A 13,747-nucleotide genomic window follows, 5' to 3' on the forward strand; every position below is an offset into this window, starting at 1 on the left:
AGCGCGCTCGGACCCGGGGGGAGCGCGGCCCGCGCCTAGAGCGCAGCGCATGCGCCTCGGGCCCGGCGGGGCCCCCGGGGAGGACGAGGTGTGGGCTGCGGATGCCGGGGCGAGCTGTGCGCGGTGGGGGAAGCGGCACCGTTCGCTGACCTGGGGGTGCGAGGGGCGCGCCAGTTCGAGAGAAAGGGCAGAGGCCGGGGCGCGTTAAGAGCCTGGCCTCCCCGAATTTGCCTGGAAGCTGGGCGTCTGCGTGCAGAGATGAGGAAAGTTGAGTGTGGGAGAGACTCGGGGACGTGCAGAGGGCCCCCTCGGCTATTGAGGGGACCGAGCCGGAGGAAACCCTGGGCTGACTGAACCCAAATCCAGTCTGGCCCCATCACTGCCTCCCTGCGCCTCAGGAAGGCCGCTGTGCCCCGTTTGCGGCTGGACACCGCCAACAGGGAGGGAGTCACTGCTGCCCTGGGGCCCCGGAGCGCCCCGCAGAACTTCCACCCAGGTGGTTTTTGCCTTTCAGGTCGTTTCTCCGCTGAAAGGCAGCTGAGGTTGGTGAGGCCTGGGTAGACAGGGGGAGGCACCGAAGTGTTTTCAGCAGGGGACAGCCCGTATGGGGCCCTGCCTCGGGGCAGCGGCGAGGCCCTCTAAGACCGAGAACAGGGCCTGGCACAGGTGCGAGAGTTATCGAAGGGTGACCGAGGGACTGGTGGATGGACAGACTGCTGGTATCCTGGGGACAAGAGAAGGGAGAGCAGGAAAGGCTGGGGCCAAGGGAAGGCTGGATGGAATTGCCCACAGTTTGTGAGTCCAAAGGGAATTTTAGAAATCTTTTCCTCATAGCATCTATCACCTGACTCTGGGTCTCACTCCCCCCACCTGCCCCCGACTTCAAAGAGCCCGAGTTTGGCCAGAACAGGATCAGCTCCAAGAAGGAGTCCCAGCTACCTCTCTTTCCTTCTGGGGCCCTGGGGTGGGAGTCTTCCTCCCCCACCCTAGGGCCCTGCTCTCCTGGATCTGCAGAAAGCACCTGCTACCGTGTGCCTGCTGGGCCAGGCTCTCTCCCAGGTGCTCTCTCCCTGTGAAGTAGCATAATGCATGCCTCAGAGGTTGAGGCCGTGCCCAAGGTCACCCAGGTCAGGGTCTGCCTGGGGGCCTGTGGCCTCCGGCTCCTCCGTGGGAACGAAGCTGGGGAGAGATGCTACACGGGGGTTGGCCTGGAGCAGGTGAAGGGGAGGAGGCCCTTCCAAGGAGGTTCATCCAAGAGGAAAGGCAGCAGCTGCCAGTTTCCACTCTGGTGGCAGAGCTGGTGCTTTGTGAAAAGCGTGGGCTGGGACCTCGAGGAACCCACACGCTGGCAGGGCTTCCAGGGATCTGACAAACCCACTGGAACTGGTTTCTGGCAAGGTTCTTTCTGGGAAGTGCCATGAGGGCTGAGGGCATTCAGCCCGGCGGGCCAGGCCCTGCCAGGGAGACATGGCTGGGGGTGGGGAGCGCAGACGCTTTGCCTCCAGCAGGAGAACAGCTGGGAAGGAACTCCCTTGGGCTTTCCTTGGGGCTCCTTGAGACTCATCCCCTCTGAGGGGGTCAGCGAGGGGGAGGCTTGCTCCTGGAGCTTGTGCAAGGATGGATGCAAGCTGTGCAGCTATGCTGGGCACATGGGGTCAGTCCCAGGCCTGGCGGTGCTGGGGGTGGGGCAGGACAGTCTCATCTTCACAGCGCCCCTCAAAGGGGGATGATCACTTCCATTTTATAGATGGAGAAACTGAGGTTCTGCAAAGGGCGGGGGTCACTCCACTCCTCGGTGGTTTAGACGGGAACCCAGGCCAGTGCTGGTGCAGATCAGAATCATGGTGGCCTTGAACATCAGCTGCCTGCCTGTGTCCCACCCGAGCCCAAACCTCATGCCAGGCAGATCAGCACTTGGAGGGCTTCTGGGCAACTCTCAGCAGGTTTGTGGCAACCCAGCTGGAGTCCCTGGTGTGTGGGATGCTGTGACTGAGGGGGCGTCTCATTAATCCTTTCAGCATTTCCCAGAGCAGCCTGGAAGGACATGTGGGGGGTCACTGAGGGTGCAATGCCAGGCTAGCCCCTCCCGTTTTGGGGGCCTTCTGCTCCCAGGGGCACTTCCCCTGTATCTCCTCAGCCTGCTCATTTGAGGTCCCAGCAGATGCCTCTGGGCTTGGCAGGCATGGCTCCCCATGTCTGCCTTCTGCTGCTTCCTGTGTGCACTTGAGCATGTTAAACCGCGTCCCCAGTTGGTTCATCTGAAAAGCCAGAATGGTAATGCCGCAGACAGTGATAGTAGTAAACCAGTTGCTATCAAGTTGACCCCGACTCATGGTGACCCGACGTGTGTTGGTAGACTGTGCTCCACAGGGTTTTCAATGGCTGATTTTTTGGAAGTAGATCTCTGGACCTTTCTTTTGAGGCACCTCTGGGTGGACTTGAACCCAACTTTTCAGTTAGCGGCCTAGTGCGTTAAACATTTGCATCCAGAGACTCCTGGTAGTAGTAATCACCCCCCATTATCGAGTCGTGTGAGGATTAAATGCATTTTTAAAGTGCTTAGAACAAGAGCACTTGGCACTTCGATGCTGTGTTAGCTATTTTAACACACTCCTTTCACACACACACACACTCATCACACACACGTCCTCCCTAAAGTAGATGATATCCATCTGGAACACCCCATGCGGGCATTTTCTTCACCCTCCAGCTTCCGTTTGCTTTGTCTTTGGGCAAGCAGAGCAGGGGAAACATTGGCTGGGCCCAGCTCTGTGCCAGGCACTGTATTGGGGACTGGTGTATCTAATTTCAAAGCAGCCATTGTGTGTGGTCGTTGGTAGACTCCCAGGGCCCTGCCACTGCTCAGGGCAGGGGTGGATTGAACCCCTCACCGTGCTGGCTCACCATCCACACCTCTGGGCTACATCTGTCTGGGACCACACAACTGCCTGGACAGGATGGAGCGTTGGCCCCGGAAGCCCCCATGGGGAGGCCTTTGCATCCTGAATATTAAAGATGTCGGACACTCCAAAGACCTCCTAGAGCTGGGGGACGTCTTCTTCCCTTGGAAGTGTGTTGGTGCTCTCCCTGCGAGACAAGATCTATAGATCGCATCTCTTTCCCTTTTTGTCTGGACTACCAGGAGCCTCTTAGCCCAGATGTAGACTTAGTTGACGTACGTTTTCGCAGTCACGTTCTTCTGCCCTCTTCCTCCTCTCTCCCCCACCCCTCTCTGTCATTTGCTGTCTTGTCCTGTGTTAGTATCTTAGCTGTTTTCCTTCCTGATTTTGTTTTTTTGGCTGTAAATGTTGTTTGTATGTACCATACAGGAAATTTTCCCAAGGTGAACACAGCTGGGTAACCTGTGCTGAGGTCCGGGCCTAGGCCTTTACCAGCACCCCAGAGCCCCACAGGCCCCTGCAGTCACTGCTCGCACAAGGTGGCCGTGTGCTGACCTCTAACAGCACAGATGGGTTTGGTCGGTTTGTGTACGTGACTACGTGGGGTCCTGCAGCGTGTGCTCCTGCAGCGTGTGCTCATGATTACGTTTTCTGTATTAGTATGCTAAAGGGCCCAGGGAGCCGTGCTTTGTCCATTCTGGTGTGGTATGTATTCTGCTGGTGTAGCACAGTTATCTGTCCACTGCATGGCTGGTGGGCAAGGAGCTGTTGGCAAGGAGCGCTGCTGTGAACATTCTAGTGTGTGTCTTTTGGTGAAAACAGTCCTGAGCGTTTCAGTGTGAGCCACTCCTGTTTGGAGACTGCTGGTGCATAAATACCAATCAGTACAATGCATAACAGACACTCTGTGAGGGCCACTTGCTCCTCGGGCTCGGACAGGTTCTGCAAAACAGGCTAGATTGCATGCTCACCACTCCCTCCCCCCCACCCTCTGCCCGGACTGCCCGAGGCCCAGCCTCCTGGCATGTGCCCTCACAGTTCCCTGTTGGCCCCCTAGCAGCACCCCAGCCCTCTCTTGTTCTGCGTGCCCTCTGCCTCTCATCTGGGCAGCAGAGGGTATGACCCCATCCTCTCTGTGCCCAGGGATCTTTGGGCAGCACCTGGAGGACACAGTCCACCATGAGCGGAAGTACGGCCCCCGCCAGGCACCGCTGCTGGTGGAGCAATGCGTGGACTTCCTCCGGGAGCACGGGCTCACTGAGGAAGGCCTCTTCCGCATGCCGGGCCAGGCCAACCTGGTGAGGGACCTGCAGGACTCCTTTGACTGCGGGGAGAAGCCGCTGTTTGACAGGTGAGCTCTGGCCTCAGCTTGGGGGGAGACAGATGGGGCCACCTGTCATCCCCTCCCTGCAGGGGCTCCTCCCCAGGGCACCAGCTCCAGTGGACAGACAGGGCCAGGCTAGTGCCCAGGAAGTCTGGCAACAGGAAGGTGGGCCGATGGCTCCCAGCACTGTCACAGCTGCCACGTGTCTCGTGCTCGGGAAGCCTGCAGACAGGCGGAGTGCAGAGCACCAAACCACTACCATGGACCTGGCCTTCTTCTCAGAGGCTGGCCACCTGCTCAGGATGGAGGCCGCTGTAAATGAGGCTCACCCATATCCATTGGGATTGCTTCCCCTGCAAATGCTTGAAAACCGACCCTGACAGAAGCGGAGAAGGGCTTCTCTTGGCTGGCACCGTAGAGTTGTTCAGCGTGCAATCCAGGACTCAGGGCATTCTCCAGGGTCAGTCTGGGCTCAGCTTCCTCTGGGTTGACTCATTCCCAGGCTCAGCTCAGTGGTAACATGGTGGCCACAGCTCCTACCCACATCCTCTTGGGTTTCAGGGTAGGGGTGGAGCCCTGGAATTGAGTGTCCTCCACTTGCCCCGGGCCGTATGACCATCCTGAACCATCCCTGTGGCTCATCCAGGCTCTGTGCTCCACCCCCTGGGGGGAGGCAGCTTCACTTAGGGGCTAAGATTAGGGGAGGTGTGACTCGCCATAGGGTGGTGGGGTGCTCTCTTCTCCCTAAGAGGACTCCACCCATTATGGGACCCTTTTTTATAGAAAGTTCTTCCTGTGTCATGCCAACCCCAGCTCCCTGGAGCTTCTGCCCTTTCTTCTTGGATCTGCCCTGACAGATGAGGCCCCCACTGCCCCAGGATGGGCCATTGGTACCCTCAGGCAGCCCTGGCCTTCCCAGGGCTTCTCCTTTCAGGCAGAACACCCTCAGTTCCGCCACCTTCTCCTAGACCCATCTCTGCAGCCAGGAGAGTTTGTCAGTTCCACCCCACGTGAGGTCTGCCCAGGGAAGGAACACAAACCCAAAAACCAAACCCATTCCTGTCAAGTCGATTCCGTCTCATAGCGACCTTATAGGACAGAGTAGAACTGCTCCGTAGGGTTTCCAAGGAGCGGCTGGGGGATTCGAACTGCTGACCTTTTTGGTTAGCAGCCACATGCTTAACCAAGGCTACACAGGGTCCGTTCTTCTGGAGCCTCATGAAACCCCTGCACAATGCTGACTCTCTGTGAGCTTGTGGTCCATTTTGAACCTCTGCCAGCCGGGGCTCTTCATCCTGTGCCTGTACGGCCCTGGGCTAGGGTTTCGAGATGGCTTCAAACAATGCTGCCTCCTGTGCTTGCTTGTCTCTCTGGTTCCTGGGAACCAACAGTACCTCCTTGACATTGGGGCTCTTCAGGGATAGGATTGGGGCCCAGCCCTTCCTCCTGGCCCTAGTTGCCATGGGCCCCCTCCCCGACTGCTCTGGAGGAAAATGACCGCCGGGGAAGGCTCTGAGGAGCTCGGCTTGGGACCTGTTTGGTGTGGTGTGCCGGGGGCAGTCTGAGGAAGGCGACCAATAGCCAGAGGGACACTTGGGTCCAGGACCCTGAGAGGAGTCTGGGGCAGATGCAGGTTTGGGAATCCTGCTTCAGTGTGGCAGCCGTGGGCACCCAGGAGAGCATGAGGACAGGACAGAGGAGGGGGGCAATGGAAGCAGAGAGGGAGGAGGGCAGCAGGCATGGCGAGCATCGAGGGAAGGCTGGCCCAGGCTGCCCAAGGTCAGTGAGTCCGGTCTGCAGGCACAGTCGGTGGCCAGGGATCTCTGCCTGAACAGTCGGTGGGCTGCGGTCAGAGGCTGGACTGTGCAGAAGGAGGACTTGGAGGGGCCTCGTGGAGACGGGAGGTGGACGATTCTGTCGAGCAGCTTGATTGTGAAGGAGAGAAAAGAGGTAGCGAGGGGCTGCAGGACTAACCCCTCAGTTTTAAAGGGCTGCCCCGCTCAGGGTGAAAGTCCTCTGAGAGAGGTGGGGGTTGGGGGGTGGCATCCCCTTCCAGTTTCCGGAACACGCCAGTCAAGGTGCTGAGCGTCTGGGGGTCAGAAGGAGACCAGGGGGCGGCCGAGAGCAGCTGGGCCTGGAAGAACTGGAAGGGGCCGCCTGAGCTGTGTGACGGTGGGGTACATGCCGCAGCAGGGACTCCTAGGGACAGCTGGTAGCTGGGGAGCAGCACTGGGGCCAGCGCAGGGAACCGGTGCATGGGAAGTTGCTCAGCGGCTGAGAGGTATGCTGAGGTGTCTCTCACTCACTCTGAAGTGCACGTGGGCAGCCCTTTGTCTCTTTCGGAGCCTGGGTTTCTGCATCTGTGAAGGGACTAAGGCAACGGGTGGCGAGTGCCAGTGAGCAGTCAGCGCCCGCCAGCCCGCCTGCCCTAGGCAGCTCCTCCCTTTGTCCCACTGCCTCCTGCACTCCGTCTCCACGTCCCGGGCCCTGATGAAGGCCTAGCCCTGAAGGGGCATGGGTCAAAGGTCAGCTGCCCTGTCCAGTCCCACACGTCTGCCTTGGCCGGGGCTTAGAAGAGCAGCATCGTGGAACTCCTCAGCTCTGTGGCCTTGCCCGCCCAGCTGCTCTCAGCCACCCCCTGGTCTCCTTCTGACCTCTGGACGCTCAACACTTTGACTGGCGTGTTCCGGAAACTGGAAGGGGATGCCACCCCCCAACCCCCACCTCTCTCAGAGGACTTTCACCCTGAGCGGGGCAGCCCTTTAAAACTGGGGGGTTAGTCCTGCAGCCCCTCCCTACCTCAGGTCCTAGCCTGACCCCACAGGCCCAGCACCCCCCTGCCCATGATGCCCAGACATTGCCGGGGGCAGCAGTTTATTGCCCCACAGACAGGCCTGGCCCCTGGGCAGTGATAAGCAAGTCATACGTGCAGCCTCATCTCTGTCCATACTTTATGGCGAGGCCACGCTGCCCGTCACTGGTCCAGGTTCAGACAGACAAGCTCCAGAGCAGTGGTCCGGAGGCCGCGCGGCCACCAGCAAGCCCGTGACCGAGTTCTCTATGCCTCATTTTCTTCATCTGTAAAGTGAGCCCAAACATGCCAGCCTCCTGGGGTTGTCGTGAAGATCAGTGATGTGACCCTGTGCACTAGTGGGTGTTCTCTCCTTGCCCTTCTGGGGGGATAGTTGCGCGTGGGGAGGGGCCCAGACAGCATCCACTGTGATGGGAGAGGGAGACTAAGCCCCAGCAGCCATCGTGCCCCAGGCCGTGCCAAGTCATCTAGTTTAGCCCCTCGCCCACCTGAAGGCTGCTGTTGAGAGGCGCTGGAGGTGGCTCCCGAGAGCCTGCGGAGTAGATACGTCTGAGCCGCCATCTCGCCGAGGGGCGGGAGAGAGACTGGGAAGGGGGAGCCACCTCAGTGGGGGATCCCAGAGGCATCTCAGAGGAGGGGCCTCTGCCCTGCGTTTGGAGCGTGGGTCCCATCTGTGAAGAAAAGAAGGAAGCAGCAGGACCCTGTGTGAAGGTGACACGTGTTCCCGGCAGGAGGCTCGGTGGGTTTGGATGGAGGGAGGAAGCGTCGTGTCCAGAGCTTCAGGCAGGCCTTAGCATCCAGCCCAGAGGTGTGGAGATGAACCATCACACCCAACCCGGGCACCTGCTGAAACTTCCCCACCCTCCCCTGCCCTGCCCGCCTGGAATTTGTGTCTCAGACGGTGCCCAGGTGGTCCTGACAGCAAAGTCGGAGAAACAGCAACCCTCAGGGATTCACAGTTCACTGGGTAGAAGAGGCAAAAAGGAATTGTGATGTAGTGTGTGAGTTCACACACAGGGTATTAAATGGGCTCTGTGGGCATTGATGGTGAGAGTGGCCCCCTCTCCAGGGGCTGTTCAACAGGCAGACTAGGACCAGGAGGGGAAAGGACCCTGGGTGTGGCCATTCAGACTGCAGCTGGGGCTAGTGGACTGGCCTGGGAGCGGGCTTGGTCCTGATGCCCTGGGAGGAGCAGCCGATCCTGATCCTGCTGCCCCTCAGCCTCAGCTGGGTGCCTCTAGAAGGACAGTTCTGACGTCCTGCTCCTCGCCTGGACGTCAGGAGCAGGAATCTGTATGTTTGAAAAGCTCCCCTGTGATTCTGCTTAGCAGCCAGGTTTGGGAGTCAGTGGCCAAGGGGGAGCATCCCAGGGGTGGGGGAAGGAGGCCCGGGGTGAGTGGGGGCAGGTGCAGGCATGGGGTGCCGTCCGGAGCCCCTCTGCCTTCCCTGAGCCCCCTCCTCCCTGGATGACTAACCGAGAAGCAGAGGCCAGCTTCTTGCCTCCTGCTCCCTGTTGCTGCCCTCAGTGTGTTCACAGACATTTCGTAAGTGAGGCTGAGACACCCCATGTCCCTTACCCAAGGCAGCACACAGGTGTGCCCTGCCCAGCCTCTGCCCCCAGACTCAGTCCGATTTCCCCGAGGTCTGTGTCCCTGCCCGGACCTCTCCAGTGCTCCCCTGGAAACTCCCCCACTCCCTGAACATTCTCCCCTGGCTGCCTGCCGCCTCGGAGGACGTTCCTTTGCTGCTGCCTCACCCATGCAGCAGCTGCTGCCAGGACCACTGAGGCCTCAGTGCACGAGGGCCCCTGCGCTCGAGTCTGGGCACCTGCTGTACCTGTAAGCGCCCAGGAAGGGGGATGTCCAGCAGAGATGGCCAGGAGGAGGCAGTGGTGGCATGGGCCTGTGGAGAAGGCATGACAGCGGGGGCAGGGAGAGGTGGGGCAGCCTGGCTGGGGCTCTGGTGTGTGGGCTTAGGGTGCATGTGGCACATGGAACCCCAGAATCCCAAATGCCAAGACTGGAAGTGACCCCAGGGCTGACCACAGCGAGACCAGCACAGGACTCGGCCAGGGCCAGGAGGCGTGTTAATGCCACGACCACTCTCCCACACACCTGCCGTGAGGGAAATGCAGGCCCGAAGCTCAAATCTGGGGCCCAGGCCCAGCCGGATGCAGGTTTGTCGAAGGTGTCTCACCTGTAGTCCAGGCCCTGAGATGAGAGGCTGCCTCCAGAGCCACGGCCTTCCCTGTGGGCCCACTTCAGCCTGCGAAGCTCAGAGCAGAGCAGGAGCCAGTGAGGCCTGAGCCTGGGAGTGGGTGCCCAGGGCCCTGGGGCACTAGAGGTGGGGTGATGAGCACAGAAGCCCAGTCCCTGTAGTGAGAACAGGGACCCAGAGGTGCGGGGGGAGAGGCCCTGACCTCTGACCCTGCCCCAGCCTGGGCAGCTGGACTCTGGAGATCTCACTCTCCGTAGAGGTGCCCTCCAGAGCCGTGCATGGTGTGAGGGCCAGGCCATAGAGGGTGGGCCCGGGAAGGGGAGGAAGCACGGGATGTGGCTCAGGGCAGCCTTGGAGGAGCCTAGAACAAGTCCCGTGCCTCAGCAAGCCCCGGTGCTAGTTCCGACAGACAGCTGCACCTGGGTTCCCGCTCTCATCCCAGGGAGTGGGGCGGCACCCCAGTCAACCTGCAGAGGACCCTAGGGGTGGCTGCCAGGCCCCAGGGGAGAGGTACTTCCCCTCCACCTTGCTCTCTAGCCGCTCTCATGGAACCCCTCCTCTGTGCAAGCACGGTCTTCTAGCCCTCTGTGGCCACTGGGGGTAGAGTGCGGCGCCCTGTGGGGCTCTGCGGTTTTGGCAGCAGTGATGTGGACATGAGTCCCACACTGGCTGTGAGGGAGCCCTGGCCTCCCTGGCTGACACTGAGACGGGACTTGGGGTTCCCGAGCGAGCGCCTTTGACACGATGGGTTTTCCTGGGCTGGGATGGCCGCGGGGCCTCGGTCCCCCACCCCACTGAGCCCTGTCTGCTTGCCCTGGAAGCAGGGCTGGGCCTTTCCTGCCCTGCCTGTAGGTCCCCCAACCCCGCACACACACGGGGGAGGGCAGAGGCTGCCCCTGGGGGAGGCTGGTCACCCTGAAGGCCCCTGACGTGCCAGGCCTCGGGTGTGTCCCCCACCAACAGCACGACCGACGTGCACACAGTGGCCTCCCTGCTGAAGCTCTACCTGCGGGAGCTGCCCGAGCCAGTGGTCCCCTTCGCCAGGTATGAGGACTTCCTCAGCTGCGCCCAGCTGCTCACCAAGGACGAGGGGGAGGTTAGTGGCTCTTGGGGACCCATCTGGGAAGCAGGCTGGCCAGGCGGCACGGGGAGGGGGCCCAGCTTCCGGGGCCTGGGCACGAGTGCTTCCAATGCCAACACAGCCCCGCCTGGAGGGGTCACCCCTGCCCACACGCCGACACAGCCCCTCCCAGAGAGGGGTCACCCCTGCCCACACGCCGACACAGCCCCTCCCAGAGAGGGGTCACCCCTGCCCGCACGCCGACACAACCCCACCTGGAGGGGTCACCCCTGCCCACACGCCGACACAGCCCCTCCCAGAGAGGGGTCACCCCTGCCCACACGCCGACACAGCCCCTCCTAGAGAGGGGTCACCCCTGCCCGCACGCCGACACAGCCCCGCCTGGAGGGGTCACCCCTGCCCACACGCCGACACAGCCCCTCCCAGAGAGGGGTCACCCCTGCCCGCACGCCAAGCCTGTAAGGACCTGCCTTCACCTGGGCTTTCAAGCTCCCAGGGCCTGGGCACAGCCTCCATGGGGGCCCTCCCTCTGCCTGCCCTGCTCCCTGGGAGGGGACAGTTATTTCCAGAAGCAGGCCACAATCCTGCCAGTCCCGGGTGTCCAACTCTGGGCTATCACATAGGTGCACGCACCCCACTGCCTCCCCCACGCCCTGGCCACCAAGCCATCTTTTTTTCATTTATATGCTGCTTCCTTCCTGGAGGCACTGGGGACCACTCCTGGGCAGAGGCCCCAGACCCCCGCCCGAGGCTCTGCTGCAGCCCTGGGCCAGCAGCCGGGGGAGGTGAGAAGTGCTATTTGGCAAGTAGCTGAGCCATGACCCTGATGTTCCTCTGTGGCTCTGCAGAGGCACTCCCTCACCCCCGCCCAGTTGATTCCAACTCATAGACCTTACAGGACAGAGTAGAACTGCCCCCGTAGGGATTCCAAGGAGCGCCTGGTGGATTCCAACTGCCAACCTTTTGGTTAGCAGCCGAGCTCTAACCACTTTGCCACAGGGCTCCTCCCCCGATACCCCCGACTCGGTCCTGTGAGAGGCCTGGCCTCAGGCTGGCCTTACGGAGCTCTGTGTTTCTCTTTCACTCTCTAGGGGACTCTGGAGCTGGCCAAACAGGTGAATGACCTTCCTCCCGCGAACTATAACTTGCTCAGATACATCTGCAAGTAAGTGGTCTTCAGGGGAGGGAGGGTGGGCGCGTACCCTCCTGGCGCTCTGGCCCCACACCCCCCACTCGCCTGCCCCACGCTGATCCACCGTGCTGACGGAGCTGACCAGCCATGGGGGACCAGATAGTTCTAAACAGTCCTGCGTGGGTAACTCCTAAAGGGAAGGGCTTCTCGCTGCCCCCCGACCCCCACCCCCAGGCTCTGGGCTCAGTTCACTAGACTGGGCTTTGGAGGGGCCTGGTGAAGCAGCCCACCCCCAGCCATGCGGCCTCTGCAGGTGGAAAACTACTGTGCCTTGACTCCTTCTCAGAACTCCCCCACACCCGACAACGGACCTGCCCCCCGGCCTCTGCCTCTGACGGCCGGCCATCATGGACCCCTCTTCAGGCCTGGCAGGGAGCTGGCAGTGCCCAGCCAGCCATGTGTGGGTGTGACTGGCGTGCAGGCCAGGCAGCCCCCAGCATCCCCAGCATCGGGATCTGCCTCCTCAGACAGTAGCCCGTCCTCCTCTGCAGATTTTTGGACGAGGTCCAGTCTCACTCTGACGTCAACAAGATGAGCGTCCAGAACCTGGCAACTGTGTTCGGACCCAACATCCTTCGGCCCCAGGTGGAAGACCCGGTGACCCTCATGGAAGGTAATGTGGGAGGGTCAGTGTGTGCGCTGCTCCCGGGCACAGGGGTCAGGCCAGCAAGGGAGGCTCAGGCAGCACACACCTCCATCTCTGCGACTCCATGGAGCTCTTAGACTTAGCCCCCAACCCTCCTCCCGTGGGGTCCAGCTGTCAAAGGAAGAGGCAGTCTGACCTGAGGTGGTAACAGGGGGCCGTTAGGTGGCAGAACAGCCCCAGTAAGCGAGGTTAGGAGAGGTCCGTGGTCAGGGCCTTGTGCACAGACACTGTCACTTTACTTTTGAAATTAAGTAGTTGTCACGGGCTCCTGGGTGTCAGAGCTTCCCAGACGTTGAGGAGATTTGTTCTATAACAAATAACCGAACATGGTAAAATAACAAAAATGGAGGCGCAGCAGCAGCTCTGTCTGCAGGACTCTGCTAAGTGCTTCTTTCTGTCACCTCGCCTTAAGCTCCACAGCGATGCTGTGGTTCTGCCCCTGGTTAGCAGATGAGGAAACTGAGGCCAGGAGAGGTGAGCTGCCTCAGCAGAGACTGGTCACCCAGACTTACCAGGGTGCAGGTGCCGGCTGGCGCGTGGCCAGTCAAGCACAGGTCAGAGGCCCTGCCAAAGACTGTCGTGGGACCACAGCCCAGCGGACGGGGAGTCTGAGTCCCCACTGAGGGCTCATGTGGTCACCAACACTGCCCAGTGCTGGGCGAGTGGAGGGCAGAGCCTCTTGTCCTGCTGTGCACGACGGTGGAGGTGGTGAGGGTGGGTGAGGTGCAGCCTTTGGGGGCGCTCTCACTGGGAGGCCAGGCAAACCTGGCTCAGCCTGGCTGGCTGGGTGGACGCCCTGAGGGCAAGGGCTGGCTTTCTCCTTCTCCCAGCTCCTGCTTCACCTCATTTCTCAGCCTAAGAATTCCTTCCTTTACTTTTTCCAGGATTCCTGGTTACCTTCAGTGGGAGGGTGTCCCCAGGTACTCAACCTTGTTTATGCCTGACAACCTGCCCAGTCTCTGGCCCCTTGTTTGGTTGTGGGCACCATGAAGAGTGAGCCAGATTAACAGCTTGATCCTTCCCCAGTGCCCACTTCCATCACTGACCCCCCACAATCCACATGAGCTGAGTCCCCAGGACTGGGGGGGCCTTGGAGGCCTTGTGATTGTGTATGTGATTGTGTCACTGTGTGTGTGGGATTGTGTGTTGTATGTAGAATTGTCTCTGTGAGATTGTGATTGTGGGATTGTGTGTGTGTGTAGGGTTGTGTAGGTGTGTTAGTGTACGTGTGTGCAGGACTGCGTGTGTGTGTGTGCACGTGAGAATTGTGGGGGGATTTACGTATGCATGTGTGAGCGTGTGTGTGCACGTGCAGGATTGTGTGAGATTGTGGGGGATTGTGTGTGTGTGTGTGTGTGTGTGTGTGTGTGTATGCATGTGCCCTCACAGCACCTCCGAGGCAGGCCCAGCCTCCGTCCTATGCCAGTGCCCAGCACAGCATGGAGAATGGGGCACAGCCATGGTTCCTGCACCCATGCTGAGCTGTAACCCTGAGGCTGGGCCTGTCCTGGTATAGCAGGGCAGTGACGCGGGGCAGCCAAGAGGCTCCAGGGCCTGGCTTCCAGCCCCTCCCTG

At 60.6% G+C, this 13,747-nt stretch overlaps 1 protein-coding gene across 1 annotated transcript in view; it reads left to right on the forward strand.

The window, feature by feature from the left end:
* ARHGAP22 (Rho GTPase activating protein 22) overlaps positions 1-13,747 on the forward strand; it is a 298,466-nt gene that overhangs the window by 279,622 nt on the left and 5,097 nt on the right. The window contains exons 6-9 of the mRNA XM_023742109.1: positions 4,044-4,251; positions 10,217-10,349; positions 11,426-11,499; positions 12,018-12,139. Of these exons, the coding sequence (XP_023597877.1) occupies positions 4,044-4,251; positions 10,217-10,349; positions 11,426-11,499; positions 12,018-12,139 (537 nt within the window). The remainder of the gene's footprint in view (positions 1-4,043; positions 4,252-10,216; positions 10,350-11,425; positions 11,500-12,017; positions 12,140-13,747) is intronic.

The sequence above is a fragment of the Trichechus manatus genome, unplaced genomic scaffold, assembly GCF_000243295.1.
Source record: "Trichechus manatus latirostris isolate Lorelei unplaced genomic scaffold, TriManLat1.0 scaffold00200, whole genome shotgun sequence".
NCBI lineage: Eukaryota > Metazoa > Chordata > Mammalia > Sirenia > Trichechidae > Trichechus > Trichechus manatus.